Below are 23753 nucleotides of genomic sequence, written 5' to 3'. Positions count from 1 at the left end.
TCCAGGCTTTAGTCGGGCTTCTTGGGGGCACTAAAGATAAATAAAATAAAGTGTATAGGTAATCCCTGTATTTAATGACAGCTCAGGGCTATCATCAGGAATCACAGAGCCCAATAATATAGCAGAGCCCTCCCCACTGCAGGGGCCCCAATTATTAAGTCATTGGTCATATGAAGGGAGGGCCCTGTCAACAAGTAGGATGGCTCAAATGGCCTATGCATGTACACCACACTCCTGATCCACCCCAGACATGGTCCATTTTGCTAAAAACCTTATTAAAAGATACTTTTAATAAAATACTTTTTTTTATATTTCTGACCTGACTATTAGGGCATCACACTAAAATGACCACTGCAAGCTGCACATATTATTTTATGATATACTGCTCTCTGCTAGTTAGTCTTTTATATCATGGTGATTGAGTGGCCTTTCAGTCTCTTTAGCAAAAGGGTTGATATCACTTTGGCTCGTCTGAGGAGCAGATCTTGGCTTAAACATACTGACCCATGTTCATCCTAAAGCAACTCCCAGGGGCCTCCATACATACCTGCTCTCCTCCCAGTCTCTGGGTTTCTTGGTTTCATTGGGTTTGATGCAGCGAATGTAGTGTGGAGTGCACTTCATTAGAGTGTTGACTAGATCATTAGCTTGTTTCTTGGAGGCAAAAAGAAAAGAAGGATCACTGCACTGCATATTGTAGTGATAACTAACATGGTATAAAATATGGCATACCTTATCCAGAAAATGGTTATTCAGAAAACTTTACAGGAAGGTCAACTCCCATAGACCTCATTGTTAATTACCCCTGAAAGTGCCCCTAACACCGTACTCACTTATTGGTGCAGAGTAAGCACAGTGGAGCTCATGGGCGCCATCTTCTGCCTCTTCGGTATTTACCTTAAGTGAACGCCACATTGGAGCTTATGGTTCATAGCAACTGCGCATGCAACAAAAGTGCCGAAAATTGCAGAAGGCAACGGAGAGAACCCAATGAAAAACAAACAGCTGGAAAATGGAGCCTATGAGCTACACTGCGCTTACTTTTCACTGATATGTGAGTACTGTGTTAGGGGCACTTCAAGGGTAATCAACTATGCAGGGGGGGGGGGAGAGGTAGGGGGACTATCTAGGGTAGTAGTAGTAGTAGGGTAGGGCTTTTCTTATTGGGGGGGTTTAGTTCTCCTTTAATGTTTATTTAATAATTTTTAGTAGACTGGAGGTACGGTAATCCAAATTACAGAAGGATCCTTTACCTTCAAAGCCACAGTTCCTTAGCACTCTGGATAACAGATACTATAACTGTATTTAATTCCTTTTCAAATAAATTGTATGCTACTCAGTCAACATTGCCTTACTGCACAATATTGTGTTAAGGGTAATTTTGGCAGCAAAGGACTAAATGCATCCTATACTTTTTTTAAAAAAATTTTTTAAGTGTACAATACATTATGATTGGTTTATAACGATGCTAAAGATGTAATGAGCTGCCACCTATGCAAATCCAGGTCTCACCTTGATCTTACTGCCTGCAGTTGTAGGACGCCCTTTTTTTTCTGCTTGAAGATTTTCAGGAAATAGAGCTTGTATGAAGTGCCTACATAAGGAAAGGATAAAGGGTATTAAATTGGCTTCTGATGAAGTGCTCCCCCCTGCTTGCTTCATCCGTGTGGGTTTATACGTTGACTTAAACTTGATGTCTCAATAAAGTGGACTCGTGTTCATGAATCATGCAGTGTCGGTAGGATGCAAGTGTGCCTTTAAGTCTATAAAGGGTATCAAATGCCAATTTAAAGAAGCCGACTTCCCTGTACCATGAATATTACCAGAATCTGAATTACATAGGATATGGTTGCATAAACTCCCAAACATTTGCGGATTACAGTCCAATGTATATGGGTTAGGGTGCAAACTTACTGCTGGCTACTCTGCATTAGTTCAATGAGATCCATAAATAGAACATCTCGATTCCTCTCACAGAATCCTTCGACATCGTAGGACACCTAAAATGCAAATGTTACAATTACAAAAACAATAAGGCAGATCTCCAGGCATGTAATATGCCAACGCACCTGTGTTTTTAACATACAACAACCCTGCAATTATGATTGTTTATTTGGTTTATGAAAACCTATTATGGATTCCCGTTGTTGCTGTTTGAGGGTGTTATCAAAAGATCACATGAACTAAAGAGTGAATGAACATAAAAACAGTGTTTATAAGAGAGAGAAAACACAGTCAAGTAATGGGGAAATGAGAAGAGTGAAGTGAAGGGCATGGAAGGTACTGAAAACCAAGGGAAGTCACTAGTTGTTGTTTTTCTGTTTTCTAGCAACAGTCAGGAAGAAGCAGTAGGGCCATCATCATTCATTTTTAGCTTTCTTTATGAAAAAAAGGCATGGGCTCCATTTCCTCTTTATCATCCCTTTCTCAACCACTAAGTTTCCTAGAGAGAAACAACAGCCAATAATTTAATGAAACACAGCATTGTCCTGTAACTTAGGAGCGAGTACTGAACTCCACCTGGGAAGCACCTAATGTTCCAAAAATATACCGCAAAATTAAGCAGCACTAACAAAATAAAAATGATGATCTATACATGTATTTAAATTCACTGCAATAACTATAAGGAAAACATAGAATGGGGTGTATGAAATGTAGCTTTTGATGAAATCAATATGGCGTGATGAAGGGCACATTGCATCCCTAAAATATCATGTTGTTATATGTCTATAATGAAAAAATCCGGATTAAAATGCAAGCATCTTGCAGGCAAATCCTAAAGGCCTGTAAGGCAAAAAAGCAATAAAAGTGAGACACAGTAGAAATGTTCCCAGCTTCTGAGCTAGCCAAATACTAGGATTACCTAGATTTACAGTTTCCTCTTGAGCCTGAATTTGATAAAAAATGGAAACCTACATAAAGGATTGATTGCCCTAAATCGAGATCCAGTAACAAAAATCAGAAGTCTGAGCAACGTGTGAAAACCCAGTCAGCACATTCTTCCGTTGCTGAACAGAAATTATATGAGCAGGGAGTATTAAACAAACATGAGACGCACTTCAGAGAATCTGAACGCCCTTCATAAAAATAAGAAGATATTGGAAATCTCATTCAGAGAAGTGCAACTGCAAACCAGATTTCCCACTAACCAATACTGCATTCATTCCTTAGCTTCTGGATGGCATTAATAAGCTTTGTACAAGAATCTCGGCTGAGTGGTTTGGGCTGTGTAATCTTTCACTAAATCTAAAGGTTAGCCATCAATCATGCAAATAAAAGAAACATATCTGGAAACCTGATCCAGAAAGCTCTGAATTACAGGAAGACCACCTCCCGTAGACTCCAATTTAATCCAATAATACACATTTTTAAAAATGATTTCCATTTGCTTTGTAATGAGAAAACAATACATTGTACTGGATCCTACTAAAGATATAATTAATCCTTATTGAAGCAAACCTTCCTTGAAAAACCCAGGCCCTGAGCATTCTGGATAACAGCTCCTATAGCTGTACTTACATTTTTTTTCATTATAATGGCTTTGCCTGGCTCTTGACACATTTTATCCCTTTTTTGTGAAAATGCCATTATGTACTTTGCTCCTAATTCCATTTACAAATGTCATTATAAATACATATAATATGCAGAGAATAATAATACATTTAATTAATATAGAATTATGCATAAATCACAGCAGTTATATTACTTTGTACACGGACTGTGGATGGAGAGCTCTGATTCCCAAGATTTCCCCTTTTATTATAGCTATCATTTCAGGTCATCTGATTCTGTGTTAAAAGCAATTTTATAAATATACAAAAACTACGGTTGCATTTCTAGTATAAACAGCAAACAAACTGTATATAGGAATTAGTGGGTCAGCTTACAGTTTTGGTCTTCCACAAGTTGCCATTCTCTCAGGATAGCTGGCCACAACCTTCCTTATCCTCTCCTATAGACTTTCTATTGTATTTAGGGCAGTCACTTTTTCAAGAGTGGTAAAGGGTGTTTTTCTTGGCCCTTGACCCCACTGAACAGCATTTGCCTTCTCACTCCAGTAAAGTGTCCAGCTCTTTGGGTAGTGAGCAAATACCAAATGGATTACAGCACTAGGTATTAGAGTCAGCTGCAAATGTGGACACCCTATTTTGTACAATATCATGTAAAGATCACACCTTTAAATGTATTTAAAGGCAACATTGAGTATAAAGACACAGCCAGCCACTGAATGCAAGTGATTTATCATCTGAATTCCAAACATTTAAAGAATCTTAATTGTTTATGAGGAAAATATTCTAGTGATCGTATCAGATCTTTCCCAAGCACATTCATGGCTGACTTCAAATCTGACATACAGGAGTGTATTAACCAACTATAAACATGGCTGTAACTGCCTGAAGCAATTTGTAAAGTTGAAAAGTCAGATTGAATACATTAGCGTATGGTGTTCTCTTACCTTTCCAGCATAATGGTGTATGATAAAGCCCTGGTTCCAGCTATTAAAATGTTCATGAGTCCCGACAGCCATCTGTAGTTTCTGGAGAAGTGTCTGATCTGCCCCTTCACCCACTGCATGCATCGTGGCACAGACATCGTCCAAAATACTCATTACACCAGGAGGGTTCTGAAAACATTATGGGCAGAGATATATTAATGTTGTGTTTTGCATCAGTCATACGTATTACTATGAATGAGAATTGTAACACTTTATACATTCATCTGTTCTAGAGGTGTCCCCCCTAACATTCATTAACCTGAACATTTAACCAGCTTTACTTACCACTTTGTTCTCAATCAGATCACACACAATTTTGTTATTGAAGTACTCTATTGGAGTCCATCGGATTCCTTCTTGAACATACTCTTCCTGAAAGACATGGGGAAGTGATGTGATATTTAACCTTGTGGAATCGTGAAAATGAAAGTATAATATTAGCTTCAGAATGCTGAAGTAAGAAACTTTCTAAATACCGTTTCTGAAATAATCAAGTTTATCTTCACTATTCTTCTCTCCTCATTCTGTCTTCATTCAGGAGTTGGGTGTCAGATAATCATTGACAGTTAGATCCAATACATCTTATAGGGGGGCTCCTTTTGCCTAGAAGATGTATTAGAGCTCACTCTATTAAAATCCCCAGACATCACGTCTCTCTCTACATGCAGAATTTGTGCAAACGGCAGTTATTTTGTTAGATTTTGTTTGTACTGGAATCAGTTATTTGAGTGAGCTCTAATACATCTGCTAGGAAAGGGAGCCCCCCTATAAGATATATTGGATCATTCATCTGACACCCAACTCCTGAATGAAGAGAAACAGATGCTGATAGAGGGATAATAAAGATAAACTTGATTATTTCAGAAACAATGTAGAATTTTTAATTGATTGTATTTAGAAAAATACTTAGTTCAGTGTGAGGAAGCTTACATGAAATTTTCATTTTCGCGATAGTTCACCTTTAAACCTTCATACAGACAGATGCATTAGGTATAAAAAACAAAGAGAGATTCTATAAATTCTATAAATGACTTTGCAAGGATGAATAAATAGACTCCGGGAAAGATATGCAAAAATGGATGGACTACCGGCTGGTGGGGGCGGGTACAAAAAGGGGGCGTGGTGTGCCGTCAAAGGGGGTGGGGTTGTGTCGCAAAGGGGAGGGGCCACGCCGGGCCAGAACAAGAAGTGAAGGAAAAGGTAAGTTTACAGGGGATTGGGGGCGGGCCGAGGGGGTCTTTTTAAGGGTATTACAAATTTACCGGCAGCTACATTGCCGGTAAATTTGTAATACCGGCCCCGTCCTTGGCAGGTGTTTTACCGGCTAGGCCGGTAAAATACCGGCCGGGTGGCAACCCTAACTACAGAATCAAGACAAAAGAGGGACTGGCAAAATACAAGCTGTTTGTGAAATGTTTTTGTTTGATACAGTATAGGCCAGGCATTTCCAAAGTGTGGCCCAGGGGCCAATTGCAGCCCTTTTTCAAATTTACAACAGCCCTCAGCCTCCATCATGAAATTAATAATAATGAAGCCCCCCAGCACAGTGTGATCAGGAATCCCATAGCAGAAATATTAAGGCACATTAGTGAAATGATCTGCCACTTGGTCTATACTGCTGCCTTTGTGCTGAAGGTGTTAGTAATAGACACGTACTGGCACATAGTGACGCACTGTTTTCACATACTTCTTTAGGGCTGAAGGTGTCAATAGACGTACCGACGTGCCAGTACAGTAAACGAAAGAAGTATGGCGTCACTATGTTCCAGTACGTGTCTATTGCTAACACATTCATTTCAGTAATGTGCCCAAACATTACTGCTACGATTACTCAATTCCTGTAATTTAATGTTAATGGTTCAAAGAATTTTGGACTGAATGGTCGGCCCCCACACATTTTCACCTCACCAAATCTGGCCCTCCTTGCAAAAAGTTTGGGCACACCTGGTTTAGGACATCATCATCTCTTTGTAATGGCCCCTTTGTATTTAGTTAAAATGGCTATCATGCCGGAGTTGCCACTAGGCCACCTAGAAAGGCAGCCTAGTGATCTGGGCCAGAACACATTATCAGTTTCACTTAGGCTTTAGGGTATGGATTTTCATATCACTTATAAAAGCCTGAATGTTTATACTACAGCAGAAAAATAGGACAATTTACCTGTTCCGCCTTGAGAGTCAGTTCTATAAAAATCTGCTGCAGTTTCTCATTCACAAAATTGATGCAAAATTGTTCAAATCCATTTTTCTGCAAAAAGAAAAATAAAAAACTCAAGAGAATTGTCGCGTTATCATTGTTTTTTCCAGTAAATTTTCTAACTATCTTACCTGAAATATTTCAAAACCATAGATATCCAGGACTCCAATATTATATTCCTCATGATCTTTCTTCACAGCTTTATTGATAGACTGTGATTGTGAAACAAAGAATAACTTGTGACAAATATAATATTATATTGACATCCCTTCACTGGATTTAGCAGTGCCGTAATCTGCTGCCCTCAATTTGACTTTTACAAGTTGTCAGTGCTTTATACACCAGTACACTCTACAGCACTTTCTACCCTAACCTCACTATCTTGGGCCAGAGAGGTATGTTTTTGTCAATTTCTGCCAGCGCCCTACATATTTTTCACATGCTTACATACACACGCATGCTTTACGATAATTCAGTATCATTACATGATACAGCCACTTTTGCAAACACATAGCACAAAATATACATTTGGTCATTAGTTAAACCCAAAGTACAGTAAACCTGTGTATTACAATGAAGAACATACTGTGTATTATATAGTGAATAATGTAACCCCCCCCCATTATAAAGATATTATAAGTCACTGAGGAGTTCCATGAACACAGGAAGGCATCCAGGTGATGGAATTCCGAGGTGGCGGTTAATATCCTTTTACAAAATAGGGTACATTATTTATTATAATACACAAGATTCATTTAACAAAAATTACAACCCTGAGCACTGATTATAACTGATCACATCATTTTGTCCTGATGTTCCCAAAAACGGGTGCTTTATTGCGCTTGCCGTAACACAGTAAATATTGTATTTTTAAATAAAAATAACCCCTGTGCTTATATCCTTTGAGTACTTGAAGAAAATACACATTTCCCTGATTTTACATTTTCCTGGATTTTACACAATTATTTCCTTGTCTCCTGAAAAAAACAGAAGTGTAATGATAATAGTGGAAGAATCTCTATGAAATGTTGGCTATATGGTATGTGTTGAAGCCGATTCAGATTTTTTAGCGTCTACCTATGGCCCAAACCTCATAAAATTTAATGACTCGGAAGTCAGCGCTATTTGATTCCATCTACAAGCTGGAAATCTTAAAAAACAAGGGAAAACCAATTTACCGGAAGGCTGCCAAAATGTTAGCTACCGCCCAATGAAGTTTTTAGTGGGTGTGTAATTATAAAAATTTCTTTTTTTATACGGCAATGTTAATTTCACTGTAAGTTGTCACATAATTAGGAAGCTGTGCAATGATTTCTTGAGATTCTGTAGCCAAATGGAAAAAAATAGGATAAAGGCAGGTGCAAAACTATAAAATCACATAGAAACATGTTTTGCTTGAAAACATGCAAAAAACACATTTGTTCCTAACACTTGACAATACAGTACTATTAAGATTTCTGTAAAATAAGTTTTCAGTGGGCTCTATGGTCACTATCCTGCTCCTTTACTTACATCAACCAGGTAATCAAACACACGAGCATGGAGTGCCTTGGAAAGTGCATCTCTGGTGTAGCAGGCTTGCTCCACATTTAGTGTCACATGTATAGATTCAGATTTCCCTCCCCATTTGCTGTCCATCTGTCTGCTGGTTAGCTTGTCCTTCAGACGGTTTTGGTTTATCCCCAGTAGAAAGGCAGGGAAGGCTAAAACTGTAGGCAAATATGATTAAAAGAGCAACCAATTATAGAAAATATTAAATATATGAAAATAATATTGAAAAGATGATTAGCAGGTTGAAGGTTTGAAAGTATAAATAGGAGTACACACATCTAGGTGATTATACATTGATCAGTTCTCAAGAGGTAATTATTTCATATTTAGTGATCTCTAGAATTATAAAAATGTTGCATATGTTCAGCAAATGAAAAACCTGGGAACAATCAGCATAATATAAAGTCATTTGGAAGAGCTATTAGATGGTACAATGACTGCACATTCTGCTAATCATCAATGAAACAAGTAAAAAAGAAAACAAAACAAAAAAAGAAAAACTTAAAAAGCATTGGCTTTATGGAATATTTGGGGTTTAGCTTATTGTGTTAAAGACCAGTGATTTTTAAATTTTACTTTTATTTCATGCCCAATATTCGAGGTTGAGTTATATAAATATGATAATGTTGTCATTCAAACAGTTCTGTGAAGCCCTTTTGCAGAGTGGGGGCCATAAAGATCCCTTGGAGGGTAACATTTAGCTCTGTTTTAGACTATGGTATGCTCTCTTTAACAAATATCAGCAGCAGCATTCAGCTTAGTTTTAAGAGCGAGGAACACTGCTATCCAAATATACTTGCAGCGCAGAATTAATGTGAAAACATTTTAATGCAAAAGAATCTGGGCCCAATAAGAAACCTGCATGAGCTTCATTAGATATTGATCCTAAAAAATGATTTTGTTCCATGCATAAGCAGGCAAACTGCCAGTTCAGTAAAAAAAAAAACAGAATGTATAAACCACCTTTATTGGCGGATCAGATGCAATGTACATAAATTAAATAAATATAAGGTTATGCATTTTAAATAAGGTTGAATAAATATGTTGCCTGTTATTAAAGGGATCCTTTCATCGGAAAACATGTTTTTTTCAAATTGCATCAGTTAATAGTGCTACTCCAGCAGAATTCTGCACTGAAATCCATTTCTCAAAAGAGCAAACAGATTTTTTTATATTCAATTTTGAAATCTGACATGGGGCTAGACATTTTGTCAATTTCCCAGCTGCCCCAAGTCATGTGACTTGTGCCTGCACTTTAGGAGAGAAATGCTTTCTGGCAGGCTGCTGTTTTTCCTTCTCAATGTAACTGAATGTGTCTCAGTGGGACATGGGTTTTTACTATTGAGTGTTGTTCTTAGATCTACCAGGCAGCTGTTATCTTGTGTTAGGGAGCTGCTATCTGGTTACCTTCCCGTTGTTCTTTTGTTTGGCTGCTGGGGGGGGGGAAAGGGAGGGCGGTGATATCACTCCAACTTGCAGTACAGCAGTAAAGAGTGATTGAAGTTTATCAGAGCACAAGTCACATGACTTGGGGCAGCTGGGAAATTGACAATGTGTCTAGCCCCATGTCAGATTTCAAAATTGAATATAAAAAAAATCTGTTTGCTCTTTTGAGAAATGGATTTCAGAATTCTGCTGGAGCAGCACTATTAACTGATTCATTTTGAAAAAATTTTTTTTTCCCATGACAGTATCCCTTTAAGATCTAATGGAAAACAGATTTGTTTTTCACTGATCTCACTTCTCCATATAAACAGGTTAAGTCTTTGCAATAAAGAGCTACTCATTATACAGAGAGCTTATCTGTTGATTGGTAATTTGCTGTGTGTCACCTTCTCCTGTGCTCTGCAGAACCAGGAAGTGGTTCATTTTTAACAGGGAGTTAGAAAGTTAAACTGGTCTAATTTTTTTTCTTCTTGGTGCAAGGCAGAAAATCCCCCAGATATTTATAGCTAGATTTGCTTCAAAAGCTGTGCTGCACCGACTATTTTAATTATTTCCTGTATAGTAGGAGTATTTGGAATCATCCAATTGGCTGCTATTGCTGTACATGTCATATGTACAGTTTTAGAAAATTTTGAAGCTGAAAATATTCAAAAAGATAAAGGTTAGTTTGAGGGGCCCTATTCTTTACTGTCAAAAAAGGTAGTGGTAAGTGAGTTTTCATGTCCAAGAAGTCTCTCCCTGTATAGAGGACTGCTAATGCCCATCTTTTTTGAAAAGAGAGAGACATTCCTGGAAGGAAGATAGGGTTACAAAGATAGTTAGTGTTTAAAGGCCATTGAAATAGCAAGTTATGTTTATGTTTTAACTTATTCCACAACTGCAGGGTAAGTGCAGTAGATGGTAGTAGATCTTTTAAGTCACTAGTCCTTAAATTGGCACACAAAATGTAGGAGTTTATTCCTATTTCCTTAGACATTCAATTTGACTCCAAATAGTAGCTGGGGAAAGTAGACCAAGCTAGAGCTGTATCAATAAAAAAAGGGCATTAACTCAAGGGATGAAAACATAATTATGCCTCTTTATAGGTCCCTGGTAAGGCCTCATCTGGAGTATACAGTTCAGTTTTGGACTCCAGTCCTTAAGAGGGATATAAATGAGCTGGAGAGAGTGCAGAGACGTGCAACTAAATTGGTTAGAGGGACGGAAGACTTAAATTATGAGGGTAGACTGTCAAGGTTGGGGTTGTTTTCTCTGGAAAAAAGGCGCTTGCGAGGGGACATGATTACACTTTACAAGTACATTAGAGGACATTATAGACAAATGGCAGGGGACCTTTTTACCCATAAAGTGGATCACCGTACCAGAGGCCACCCCTTTAGACTAGAAGAAAAGAACTTTCATTTGAAGAAACGTAGGGGGTTCTTCACAGTCAGGACAGTGAGGTTGTGGAATGCACTGCCGGGTGATGTTGTGATGGCTGATTCAGTTAATGTCTTTAAGAATGGCTTGGATGATTTTTTGGACAGACATAATATCCAAGGCTATTGTGATACTAAACTCTATAGTTAGTATAGGTATGGGTATATAGAATTTTAATTAAAAGTAGGGAGGGGTGTGTGTATGGATGATGGGTTTTCATTTGGAGGGGTTGAACTTGATGGACTTTGTCTTTTTTCAACCCAATTTAACTATGTTTATGTAACTATGTAACTGAACTGAGCCATTGAAATATTTTTATTATTATTAACATGTATTTATATAGCGCCAACATATTGCGTAGCACTGTAAAGTAAATGTGATTATACAACTAAATCACATGAATTATATACATAGAACATATGGAGTTACATACATCACAATCAATACCGGTACAAAAGGTGAGGAAGGCCCTATGCAAAGGAGCATACACTCTAAAGGGGAGCGAGTAATACACAAGGTGTGGGAGTGGGCAAGATCGAATTAAGTGGGTGAGAAAAGTGGTATTGTATGTGGTGTTGCGTTTGGTAGTTAAGCAGAGTGAGGGTAGGCTTCTCGAAAGAAGTGCGTTTTAAGAGATTTCTTGAAAGCAGAAAGGTTGGGAGAAAGTCGGACAGACCGTGGGAGAGAGTTCCAGAGGAGGGGTGCAGCCCTTGCAAAGTCTTGAATGCGAGCATGTGAGGAGGTAATGAGAGAAGAGTTGAGTAGCAGGTCAGTAGAGGAGCGTAGTAAGCGATTGGGTGAGTATATAGAGATGAGTTCAGAGATGTAGGGTGGGGCAGAGTTATGAAGTGCTTTGAAAGTCAGCGTCATTAATTTGAATTTGATTCTGAAAGGTAACGGAAGCCAGTGCAGGGATTGACAGAATGGCGTGGCAGAGGAGAAGCGGTTGCTGAGGTGTATGAGCCTCGCAGCAGTGTTCATTATGGACTGGAGAGGTGACAGTCTCTAGAGTGGAAGGCCAATTAAAAGAGAGTTAGAGTAGTCTAGACGCGATATGATGAGAGAGTGAATAAGAATTTTGGCAGCATCTTGGGTGATAAATGATCGTATTTTGGATATGTTCTTTAGGTGGAAGTGACATGATTTAATAAGTGAATGAGGAGTGAATGACAGGGCAGAGTTATGTTTATGTTTTAACTAATTCCACAACTGCAGGGTAAGTGTAGTAGATGGTAGTAGATCTTTTAAGTCACTAGTCCTTAAATTGCCACACAAAATGTAGGAGTTTATTCCTAGTTCCTTAGACATTCAATTTGACTCCAAATAGTAGCTGGGGGAAAGTAGACCAAGCTAGAATCTGTATCAACTGAGCAGCTTCATAGTATTTTTGGAGCTGTGGGACTTCCAAGGGCCTCGGATCTAAGTGAAAAAGCTGGGACCCATTTGGCTACACGGGGTGGCTTCTCTGTTCCCGTGTTAAACATATTTAAGTAAACATAATGCAAAAGTCAAAGTATACTGTAACAATTAAGCAATAGCACCTTGGTATTGCTAATGCAATATAATGTTACTGTATTCAAATGAAGGTAGAAGCGAGAGCACCCCAATGCTGTGTATTATAATTTTTTCAGGGCTATGTTCAGCCCAAGTTCAATTTACAACCAATGACCCAATGGCTATTGTGTGGTCACAAGTGCTGTAGACATGTATTCATAGTCTAAGCCGCTCATTTGTGTGCCTTGTCCAATTATCATGTCCACTAACAAGCTAGACAACAATTCTTTTTTTGTTTTAATGCCACTAACGAGCTTCATACCGAGTTCTCTGTTAAAATGATCAAACCAACATCATCCTTCCTAGAACAATAAATGAATGCAGAAACAAAACCTCCATACTTTGTGTGACTAATGACTGGCTGTCTGCCCAATAATGCTGGATGTCTTTGTCCTGAAAGGGGCAGACTAAATCCAAGGGCTCCATTACAGTCAAATAAAAAGAGTGTATCGTAGGTAGGACAGAATGCCCACCCTAACTGCAGCTGTAGATAAAAACTCAAACCAAGTTGAGAGCCAACAAACCCCCAAAATGTCAGATAATGTAATACAAGTAAATACATGCAATATAACATCTGTGGATTTACATGACTCTATATGTATTCTCATGCAGTGTTGCAACTCATGTTTTCCCATGCAGAAGGGGGCAATGGGAAACAGTCAGGATCATTTTATATTAGTAGGTGGTCTACAGTCACTTGGAAATCAAAAAGTAATACTCCGAAAGTGCACAAGTTGTCTCTTACATTTAGTGCATCAAGGAAAGTACTTACATTCTTCATTTTCTACAGCTGCATAGTTGCCTTTCTCTTTGAAGCCGATATTTCCCAAGTGAAGGACCCCCGCTACTATCTGCATAACCATGGCTTGTCCTTCGGTAGGGATTCCAATGACATTCATTGCATGCTGAGGGGATATATCAAAATATCAAAGGTGACTGCACAGAGACCAACAAGGCAACTGAAATGTATTTAATTTGTATGCATTTATCTTTTTCCTTCTATTTTTTTTTTTGTGTTTAGCCTGCTATACCATAGACTAAAAATAATTGGGCATCTATATTAAACCATATTTTATGGCCACTGTTAATAACTGTTCCCACTGCCTGAGAAAATAAGTACAAAAGGCTGCCAATCTTCTCAACTTGGCTTTTTATTCTCCAAAAAACACATTCTGAGATAACGTTATTCTAGCAAATGCCCTCTGTCAGACAAAGGCTGTAAGCTGCAGAAACAGATACATCATATCAAAATAAGTATCATTACTAAATGATGGCCTTTAATGGCATTCTTTAATGTTTTGCTTTGGTACAGAGAAATATATACATGTGTATAATCACATGTATTGAAGGAAACCCACATTCATAGGTCATAAACCAGCCTTTTCTTACCCTGAGAAAGACTGGTGTGACTGTCGAAACATTGGCTTTGCATTAAAATTAATGAGTGAGTGTGTACTTCCTATAATACATGGGTATCTATTTTTATGAGGACTACATCCAGTCCCAGTGCATTCTTTTGCATATTTATGAATGTCTATGTGTTATATATATATATATATAACATTTACACACACATATTGATATAACTATTAACATAACTTACCATGGTTTCTTGAAAGTCTCTCTTATCATTAATATCATCTACTTTGTAGGACCCGGACTGGTTAAGGTAGTTATAGTAGTCTAGGCTTGTGATTCCCAGACTCTCCTTTTGGTCTTTTGATGCACCTTCAATCAACTAGAGAAATAAAGCAGGAAGTACAAACATTAAAGCAGGATGGAGGCATCATGCAAAGACATTTCGCTTTGTATAGTTTGTTTCACTGCCAGCATAAAATGAAAGCAATGTATATTTCATCTGCAGCTAATGAATATTTTTTTGCACAGGGTTTAAACATATTAACATTTCAGTGTGCTTTCCTTATACAGACACTCAATATGCCTTAACTTCACAAAGCTATAGAATGTGACTGTAGATCTTTTGCCATATTGTGTCGGCCTCTTCACCTTTTGTATTGGATACTGGTCACTATGTATGTAATTCTATATGTTCTATCTATGTAATTCTGTATGTTCTTTGTATCAACACATTTATTTTACAGTGCTGTGGAATATGTCGGTGCTCTAAAAATACAGGTTAATAATAATAATAACCTATTCTTTTAGCACAGGGATAATGTAAAATATATTTTATACATACAAATCTATGCCAAAAGGGATCTACATAGGCATTCAAAGTCATTTAAAGTTTTACAGCTTAATTGGTCGACTGAAAAGCCTATAACAGGCAGAAACCTACACCTATTCCTTCCTCAAAGCCATCCATCGGGCAACAGCTGATGTGTAAGGCAATATTGTCAAGCTGCTAAACCCACTTCAAAGCAGCAGTCAGTGCCAAAAGACCTGATAAAATGTAACTGTGAGGGTTGGGATGAAATCAGGTAAATAATATGCAACATTTCTCTGGATCTTGGGAGCCCCTTTCTGAAGAATAGTACAAGCAATTGCAATTTAGGCTTCGAAGCAATCGGCCCTTATAACCTTATAATCAGCCCTTTTCCAACATGTCTAATATTTAAAGGAGAAAGAAAGTCTGTTCGCACTCGGGGGTGCCAAATGTTAGGCACCCCAAGTGATTGAATTGACTTACGTGAAACCCCAGGTGCTACTATCAGCAGAAAACTGCACCGGCCTGGGGTTTTTCTAGCGAGCAGCACGGAGTTATCTTCTTCGGGAGTCTTCTTTCTTCAAAATTCCCCAGGCAAACGCATGCACAGTAGAACAAAATAGCCAAATTTGTTGAAGTTCAGCTTTCCGTTCTACTGCTCATGCGCGGCCGCGCGAAGAAAGAGGAAGCAGGAAGATCTCTATTTGGTGCTTGTTGGAATAACCCCAGGCCGGTGCATTTCTCTACGGATAGGAGCACCGGCCCGGAGTTTCAGGTAAGTCAATACAATAACTGGGGGGGCGCCTAACATTTCACACCCCCAAGTGCTAACAGACTTTCCTTCTCCTTTAAAAATGTCAACATGGTATGGATTGCATGAGATATGAAATTGTTCACAAAATAATAGTGGCATTCACACTTTAAAATTTATCTAAGCGAGATAGTAATGAGGGACTTTTTCTTTACCAAATAAAAACAAAACAATAAAAAAACATTCAAATAATCCAAATGGGGTTAAATAAGCCCGTTGTTCGCCCAAGGTGTGGATGTTTAAAATATCCATTGCTACCTATATATTTAATGAACTCTTGGAGGCAGCCGATTACATTATCAGGTTACTGTCATTGTAGTTAGGAGCAACTATTGGTTTTAACAAGTTCTAGTATTCACTAGAATACCTTCTTTCACACTGAAACATAAAGACCTCACTCTTTTGGACCAACATCGATAAAGCGGACTTATTAATGTCAATTCATTTATTTTAATGTCAGTTGGTGGCATACGTCATATACCCTGTATGAACTTACATGAACTCACAACTGGAACAATTTCTAATTTAAGAAAAAACTGGAATGGAAAAAATGCGGGGTTAACAATTCGAAAACTCCAATTGATCGAGTATTCAGCGAAAAAAAAATTGAAAAAATTGATCGAGTTTCCAGGCAAAACCCTTCGAAAAAACTTCAAACATCATGAAGGCTATTAACAGCTTTAAATGGTTCAAGGGACCTCCGCCATTTACTCCTACATGACTCCTACATGACTTTGACAGGTTTTAGATGGTGTATTTTTGGATTCTAGCTATTTCCAGGGTTTGGGTATAAAAAACTTCAAAAAATTAGTTATTTTTTTTAACCTGAAAATGTGAGTTAAGACCCCCAAAAAAATCAACTTGAATTTTCGTGGAAAACACAACTCGAACCTTAATAAATCTGCCCCTTAATATTAATGCAAATAAGACACCACAGCTTAGCTAGTCAATTATCTATACATCTTTGTACATCAGTACAAATTCTATTAAATAATAATGAAATATAATAATACCTGAATATATTATTCAAATATTTAGAGTATAACTTAAAAATACCCAGTAGAGTAAACAGAACAACAACATGATTTAAGATTTCCCATCCCCCCAAAAAACCCTTCTGGAATATTATCCATTTTATCAAATATAGTGAAGTTAATCATCAGTCAGGATCCCCATCAGGTCTATTCTTTGCAATTCATCAAAGGCACCTGAATCAATACACATTTCTCTAGGTTTGTACTTTGCACGAAAATGGCAGTTGCATCTGCTTAGCTGAATAAAGTGCAACAATTACTGGATTCACGGATGCAAGAGAGCCCTGCCTTCAGCAGGTATTATTCCCACTGATCAATTTGCCCTAATGCATTGCCTGCTAGTGTTGTGCTCGCAAATAAAACAAATGACACCCATCCTGCCAGAATGCCACAACAACTTGTGTGTGATTTGAAACCTGCATTGGTAAATCACACATATTTTGTGTCATATACAGTTACACGGGAATTCTGGGAAATGATGCACTTTTGGTGTTTTGGAAATTGCATTTCTTTTAGTACAAAACTGAAGGGTTTAAGTGTATTTTTTAAAAAATGCATTCTTTAACTACGAATCCCTAAAAACAAAATGCTGATTATTAAAAGCATGTAGTTCTCCAAGTAACATCATTTCTACACAGTGCTTGCTAGTGAATTGTTTTTGCTGGCTTAAAGAGTAGGAAACAAGTGAAAATAGGAGAGATGTTTTATGCCATTTTCTATGCTTCATCTACTATTCAGCACTATTCAGGAATGACAGAACGTCTACAATCTAATTCAAAGTTCATGTTTGGCTCGTGTGTAATGCAAGTATTTTTCACACTTTTTTTCCTATTCTTCATAAGGATTGATTTTTTTTCTTAAAATCTTAAAAAGTAATAATATTTAACAAATAATTTCAGGCTACCCATACCTGGTAAAAAATATGAAAGCTTCTTTCCCCTGGATTTCTCATTACCACACGAGATTTTTCCAGCAAAAAATTTGAGATCTTTCCGCCATCTGGTTCTCCCCCTGGGCTAAATTGTATTTCAAAGTATTTTCCCTTTTGAAAGGAAAAAGGAAAAGAAAGGGATGAACAGAAATATTTTCTGCAATTTTGCAAGCGATATAAAGCATCAAGTTTTAGAATCGTTATTTGAACCCTAGTATGACAGTTGCCTGGCTGGCACATTTAGAAATCATTATTTTGAGCTTTAGCCTTATATGTTTTACTTTTTTATGGTTAATATTCATATGTTAAAGGGGAAATTCACCCCAAAAAAAATTATCTTTTTTTGGATAATGAAAGAAAATCTATATAATCATCACAAATTTGTATGCTAGATTGTAATTGTAAGGTAATATAATTGCTGTTAAAAGCGGTATATACATGTTAATTTTAGGGATGCACAGAATCCAGGATTTGGTTTGGGATTCACCCTTTTTCAGCGGGATTCGGCAGAACCAAATCCTTATATGCAAATTAGTGGAGAGAAGGGAAATGATGTAATTTTTTGTCACAAAACAAGGAAGTAAAAAATTTTTTTTTCCCCCACTTTTTCCTTTCTTGTCCCCAATTTGCATATGCACATTAAGATTTGGATTAGCATTCGGTATTCTGCCAAATCTTTCATGAAGAATTCGGGGATTTGGCTGAATCCCAAATAGTGGATTCAGTGCATCCCTAGTTAATTTACATGCTCTGCACTCCTGGATCTGGCTCCTGAAAAAAATGTTGCACAAGGTTAATACATTCCATGGCCAATTTTTGGGTGGAGGGTCCCTTTAAGGAGAAATGGTTGGATGGATAGGTAACTTAGCCAGTTCATGTAGAAGGTCGGCTGCTGTTATTTTCTTATAAAGAAACAAAATATCATATAAAGATAATTTTAATCATAACCTTTTTAATAAATCCCCGTGGAACTTTGCATCCATATCTAACTATCTTGAATATATTGCCTTCTAGCCTCTCAATAATCCTGTGCTGCCCTGTGTACTGCATGTTTTTCCTGCTCACAATTTTCTGAGCTTGTTCAACTACAACCATACACTTTTTCCACACATACGGGAAGACAAAGAAAAGTGCAACAGACTTACAAATCTGCTTGAGTTGTTATTCCGTACGGTCTTAGCATTTCCAAAGGCTTCAAGCAAAGGATTTGATTGCAGAATGATATCCTTAACATGCTAGAATCATAGAAAATAATGTTATAACCTTACAAATACAGACATGAAGTTACTATGTAATTAGACATCCTTTCGATTCTGCTTGATACCAATGTGATCTAAAAGGGTTTCCAAAGGATTTAGCAGAGACCCACAGCACCAGGGAAGAGGTCTATTGCAGTCTGGTAAATAACACAAATATGTTAATCTAATATTTAGACTCCACTGCCTATCCTTATGGTAAAATGAACAATTAATGAAGTATCTCGCTCTTTAACATATTTAAACATTGGCCTATTTCCAATTATGTTATATGTGCGTCTGGTTCAGCATGTACAATTGTGTACTTAACAGCAACCAGATGGTATAAAAAAAAAGGGATCAGCCACTTACACTAAACAAAGCAAATAAAGCATAAACTAATACATGGCTTTTAGTTGCTCTATTAGGGACTGTTACAGGGCTTCATTCCCCTTTAAGATAAAGGTCTCTAAAAAAAGAAATAAAAAGCCAGCTCACCTGCACTTTAGGGCCACCTCCAGAAATCTTTGAGATATAGCTCATGATGTATTTTGCAGCCACTGTTTTACCTGCACCACTTTCACCACTGCAAATATAAAAAGAAATCGAGTAATTAAATTGCATGATTTAGATTTTTTATCTATTTCTTTGCTAAACATCTGTATTGTGGCACTGTACACAATATTTCCTTAAAAAAAGAAAGTTAAAAGAGGATAACTAGCGCATACATTTTTAAAGGGGTTGTTCACTTTTAATTTAACTTTTAGGATTTTATAGAACGGCAAATTTTAAGCAACTTTTCAATTGTCCTTAATTTTTTCTTTTTTTATAGTTTTTGAATTATTTGCTTTCATTCGTCTGACTGTTTCCAGCTTTCAAATGGGGATCACTGACCCCCCCCCCCCATCTAAAAACCAAATGCCCTGTAAAGGTACAAATTTATTGTTATTGCTACTTTTTATTTCTCATTTCTATTCTGGGCAGCTCCTATTCATAATCCAGTCTCTTTTAAAAATCAATGCTTGGTTGCTAGGGTAATTTGGACCCTAACTTGATCTCTTAGGGTAAGGGCATACACTAAGATTCGGGGGGGTTTAGTCACCTATCGAAAAATTGCCTCTTCTTTGGGTGACTAATCTCCTCCCAAAAAGCCTTCCCACCAGCTAAAATCGTTTTCCGAAGTCGCCCAAAGTTGCCTCATGAGGCAACTTTGGTCGACTTCAGAAAACAAAGTGCTCCAAGCGCCATACCGCCAGCGGTTTTGATTCTAGCCAGCGGGAAGGCTTTTCGGGGAGATTAGTCTCCCAAAGAAGTGGCAATTTGTCGCTGGTTGACTAAAACCCCCCTGAATCTTAGCGTGTGCCCTTACCCTTAACATTTTCCAGACACACCTATTAAATAGCAAGGCAGCAGTCTCCACTCCTCTATCATAGGTCCATACCTGCCTCTGGCTATAATCCCATGCATAGCAGGAATAAGAAAACTAAAATACCAGCCATTTGACCTGGCACAAACAAGAATACCTCAACCACGGAAAGATCAAAATATTCCAGTGGGCCATTACCCTTATTATTTACATACAAACCGCCTCAGTGCAATATAGACCTGAACAACAAGGAGAACTATAACACAGCTTCTGAGCTTATTGTTTTTTTTTTTTTAAAGAATTTGTTCGGTACTTAATGGATACCTAGGCAACAGAAGCTGTGGTTTGAAGTCAAGTTTCTGAAATCACTAATTGCTCTTATTAAAGCAACAGAGACCGCAAAGGACTTTCCACTGGGGACACACAACTGGCACCGTTATCTAATTAGATTTACTCTAAAAATAAGCTGTGACACGAACCTCCTCCTGCAACTCAATTCTAATAACAAGAAAACATCTTTCCAGGTGGGAGCTTGAGTTTAGGACATGAGGGAAATGTGGCTACTATTGAAAAACAGGATGAGTCACTAAATGGGCACCGGATTGCAGAAACTGGACGATCCAAGCATAAAATTCTGCAACGTTTGCTGAGAAAACCCTCAGATCTGCAAAGGATATAAAAACTAGAAGATCACAGCATATTTTGTTTTACTTTTCAGCACTGTGAGTTACCAATATCCACATATAAAATAAATGGCACTAACGCATGCAGCAAACAGACCTACAAATCTGTATTTAGTCATATACTGTACTCCTTTCTCTTTATTTTGCCCATGGTTTTGCAGCTTAATCCTTTATGGTTTAGTAATTTATTATATTTGTGGTGGAGTGTTTCCAATCGTTCATGAATCAAAGTTGGCAAAAATTAAAAGATTGTCTGCTCGCCTCTAAATGAAAAAGAAAATTGCTTGGTAACACAGGCCCATCGAATGTAGCTAGTTATTGACTTTGTTGTGCTGGGTGCATATAGTGGTTGAAATCAGGGAACCAAGTGAAATCAGGGCAGCCTAGGAAGGCCCAATGTGCTCCTAAAATGACTAGCAAGTGTTGCTCAGCAAACTATGCCTTTAGTCTTCCCTAGTGAATGGGCTACTTGACAGTCAATCAGCCACAGTAAAACAATGTTGTTTGGAGTAATTAAATACTGTAAAAAAAGACATACATGTCCATAGAAGCAGCATTCAGATCAATATAACGCTAGTTTCTATAGTTTGAAAGTAAGGAGGCCTTAGTTCAGCAGCAAAAGCCAAATGAAGATTTACTAGGTGACCCTAGGGGCTTAATTCACCAAAACACTTTCTTAGAAATGGAATATATCATAACTCAAACCTGCAATGAGTAAACGATGCATTCTGGAAAAACAAATGGAAGCTCCCAAAAGACTCCCAGCCACCTGCTTTCTAAATGATTATTGTACATTTATACATGGGTTCTGTTATGGCAGGTAAACAAATATAATAAAGGGAAGCAACTGTTGGTTTGATTACCAAGTATACACAAGGTCTATCACTAGAAATACAGTAAGAGTGGTATTTACTAAAACTCGCTTTTATCTCAGTTTGTAATTAAAACAAAGTCGAACTAACTCCCATCCACAAATTCAACTCATTTATCAAAAAAATCAGCTTGAAAAAGTTGGTGTGACCAATCCGCTGCAACAAAATCGTTTGTCAATTCTAATCATGAAACGTTTTCAAATTGGCGTTCCGAAAACTCGACTCAGTTTGCTGCTGCGACAACTCAAATTTATCGGCGCGGATCACAATGTCAAGAAACATCTTCAGAGACATTTGACATTGACTTATAGATGACCTCAAGTATTTTTGGATTTTTATCAGCTTTGGAGCATTACATCTCTATAAATTTTAGTTTTTTTCTTTTAAAAGTTCGAGTTTTCCCCTTTAAAAACTCAACCAGAAAAACATTAAACTTTAATAAATAGGCCCCTAAATATCATCAGAGCAGGAATACTCTGTATCTACCATAAGCCCTGTGTCTTTTTATAGTGTACAATAAATGGAAGATAAAATACTACATATCATTATACTTTGTGGCAATCTTCCCTTTAACACAACGGCATAAGGAATAGATCACACATGCCTCCAGACACAGACCTCTGTGTTTATGTACACAGTAAAGAGGCAAGACTTGACAAATAAACAGCAACATAACATCATGCTGTTGTTTAAAAAGACATTCTTTTGATATAGGAAAGAAGTTTTCTTGCAGCAGAGTCTGGAATACACACTCACATACTGTATATACAAAGAACATTATGGGAGATGGACAGCAGCCAAACTCTAATCCTTTTACATACAGAACATTAGAAATGCCTGGCGCAGGCTTTACATTGGTTAATCTTTTGTCTGAATGGGGAGATAAGAATAAGCAGAAAGAGCAAACAAAATGTTTCCCGCATGCAGGTGCTAATAGAGATCTGAATATTTAGTCAAATAGTTCTGGAAAACTGTAAAATAATAATTATGGATATACATCCTGCCTCATTCTTGAGATTCACCCCCAGGGGAGGCAGTGTGACCCTATTATACAGAATATAGATCCCCAGTAAACATATAAAGAGAGCATGTGCTGCAATGATCAGTGGCTCTGCAGAAAAGCTTCAAGTAAGAAAACTACCAAGATTACCGATTGGTTATTTTTGGGTCAATTAAAGGTCTGTTTCCTTTCAACCCTTTCGTTAAAAATCCTTTCACAATGTGAAATAACCCGACACTTTTTAGAAAATCGGAACTGCCTATAACCAACTTCTTTGTGAAAAGACTAAAGGCTCAGGAAGAACCGGAAATACACCTTACCTTATAATAACACATTGGTTTTCCCTGTCTATGATCATGTTTCTGTACATATTGTCAGCCAACGCGTAGATGTGTGGAGGATTCTCATACTGAGCCTAGAAAGCAAAGAATTAAAAAAAAAAAAAAAAAAATTTATAGCCGTGCTTTTAGTTTCATCACAGTATATAGAATGTGAATGCAGAGATATAAAAGCCCTGTTACAATCTAATCCAACCAAACTCCAGCACCTACTGGTGCTGAATAAATTCCTTTCACCTAGAAATTAATGTTCCGTCTTCCAAACAGCCAGCAGCACATTCTAACTTTATGACTTTAAACAGGACCACGTCTGAGAATTGACAAGATTACAGTGTAACTACCTAACCTAATGTTATTAAAACAAAAACTGTTGTTAAAGGGGCAGTATACCCTATTTTTCAACATTAGTTCAATGAATAGGGCTTGTGCTGAACAAGTACTTTTTTAGGACTTAATTAGGAAATATGTGGCTTTTGCACTAAACAGGGCTAATTCTGAAGTTGAAAGTCACATTTTACTTCCGCACTCATATCAACACTGAGAAACCTCCATATAATGTGCAGCTCCTTATCTCACAGCCTAGTATGCTGCAGCTGTGGGAAGTGAGGAAAGGGTTTACTTATACAAAGGGCTTCTCAGTGTACTGCTGATGTAA

The 23753-nt window shown here is 37.6% G+C and overlaps 1 protein-coding gene across 1 annotated transcript in view; it reads right to left on the bottom strand.

Annotated features, from left to right (window-relative positions):
* myo1e.1.L (myosin IE, gene 1 L homeolog) overlaps window positions 1–23753 on the bottom strand; it is a 104519-nt gene that overhangs the window by 28738 nt on the left and 52028 nt on the right. Inside the window, exons 4-17 of the mRNA XM_018253019.2 lie at window positions 23081–23175; window positions 19338–19425; window positions 18750–18839; window positions 17584–17715; window positions 14265–14399; window positions 13434–13566; window positions 8204–8400; window positions 6823–6903; window positions 6656–6742; window positions 4781–4867; window positions 4457–4624; window positions 1915–2000; window positions 1513–1594; window positions 548–654 (exon numbers count right to left, since the gene is read on the bottom strand). Of these exons, the coding sequence (XP_018108508.1) occupies window positions 548–654; window positions 1513–1594; window positions 1915–2000; window positions 4457–4624; window positions 4781–4867; window positions 6656–6742; window positions 6823–6903; window positions 8204–8400; window positions 13434–13566; window positions 14265–14399; window positions 17584–17715; window positions 18750–18839; window positions 19338–19425; window positions 23081–23175 (1568 nt within the window). The remainder of the gene's footprint in view (window positions 1–547; window positions 655–1512; window positions 1595–1914; window positions 2001–4456; window positions 4625–4780; window positions 4868–6655; window positions 6743–6822; window positions 6904–8203; window positions 8401–13433; window positions 13567–14264; window positions 14400–17583; window positions 17716–18749; window positions 18840–19337; window positions 19426–23080; window positions 23176–23753) is intronic.

The sequence above is a fragment of the Xenopus laevis genome, chromosome 3L (assembly GCF_017654675.1).
Source record: "Xenopus laevis strain J_2021 chromosome 3L, Xenopus_laevis_v10.1, whole genome shotgun sequence".
NCBI classification, from domain to species: Eukaryota; Metazoa; Chordata; class Amphibia; order Anura; family Pipidae; genus Xenopus; species Xenopus laevis.
The sequence above is the reverse complement of the archived record's forward strand: the minus strand, read 5'-3'. Positions and strand labels throughout refer to the sequence as shown.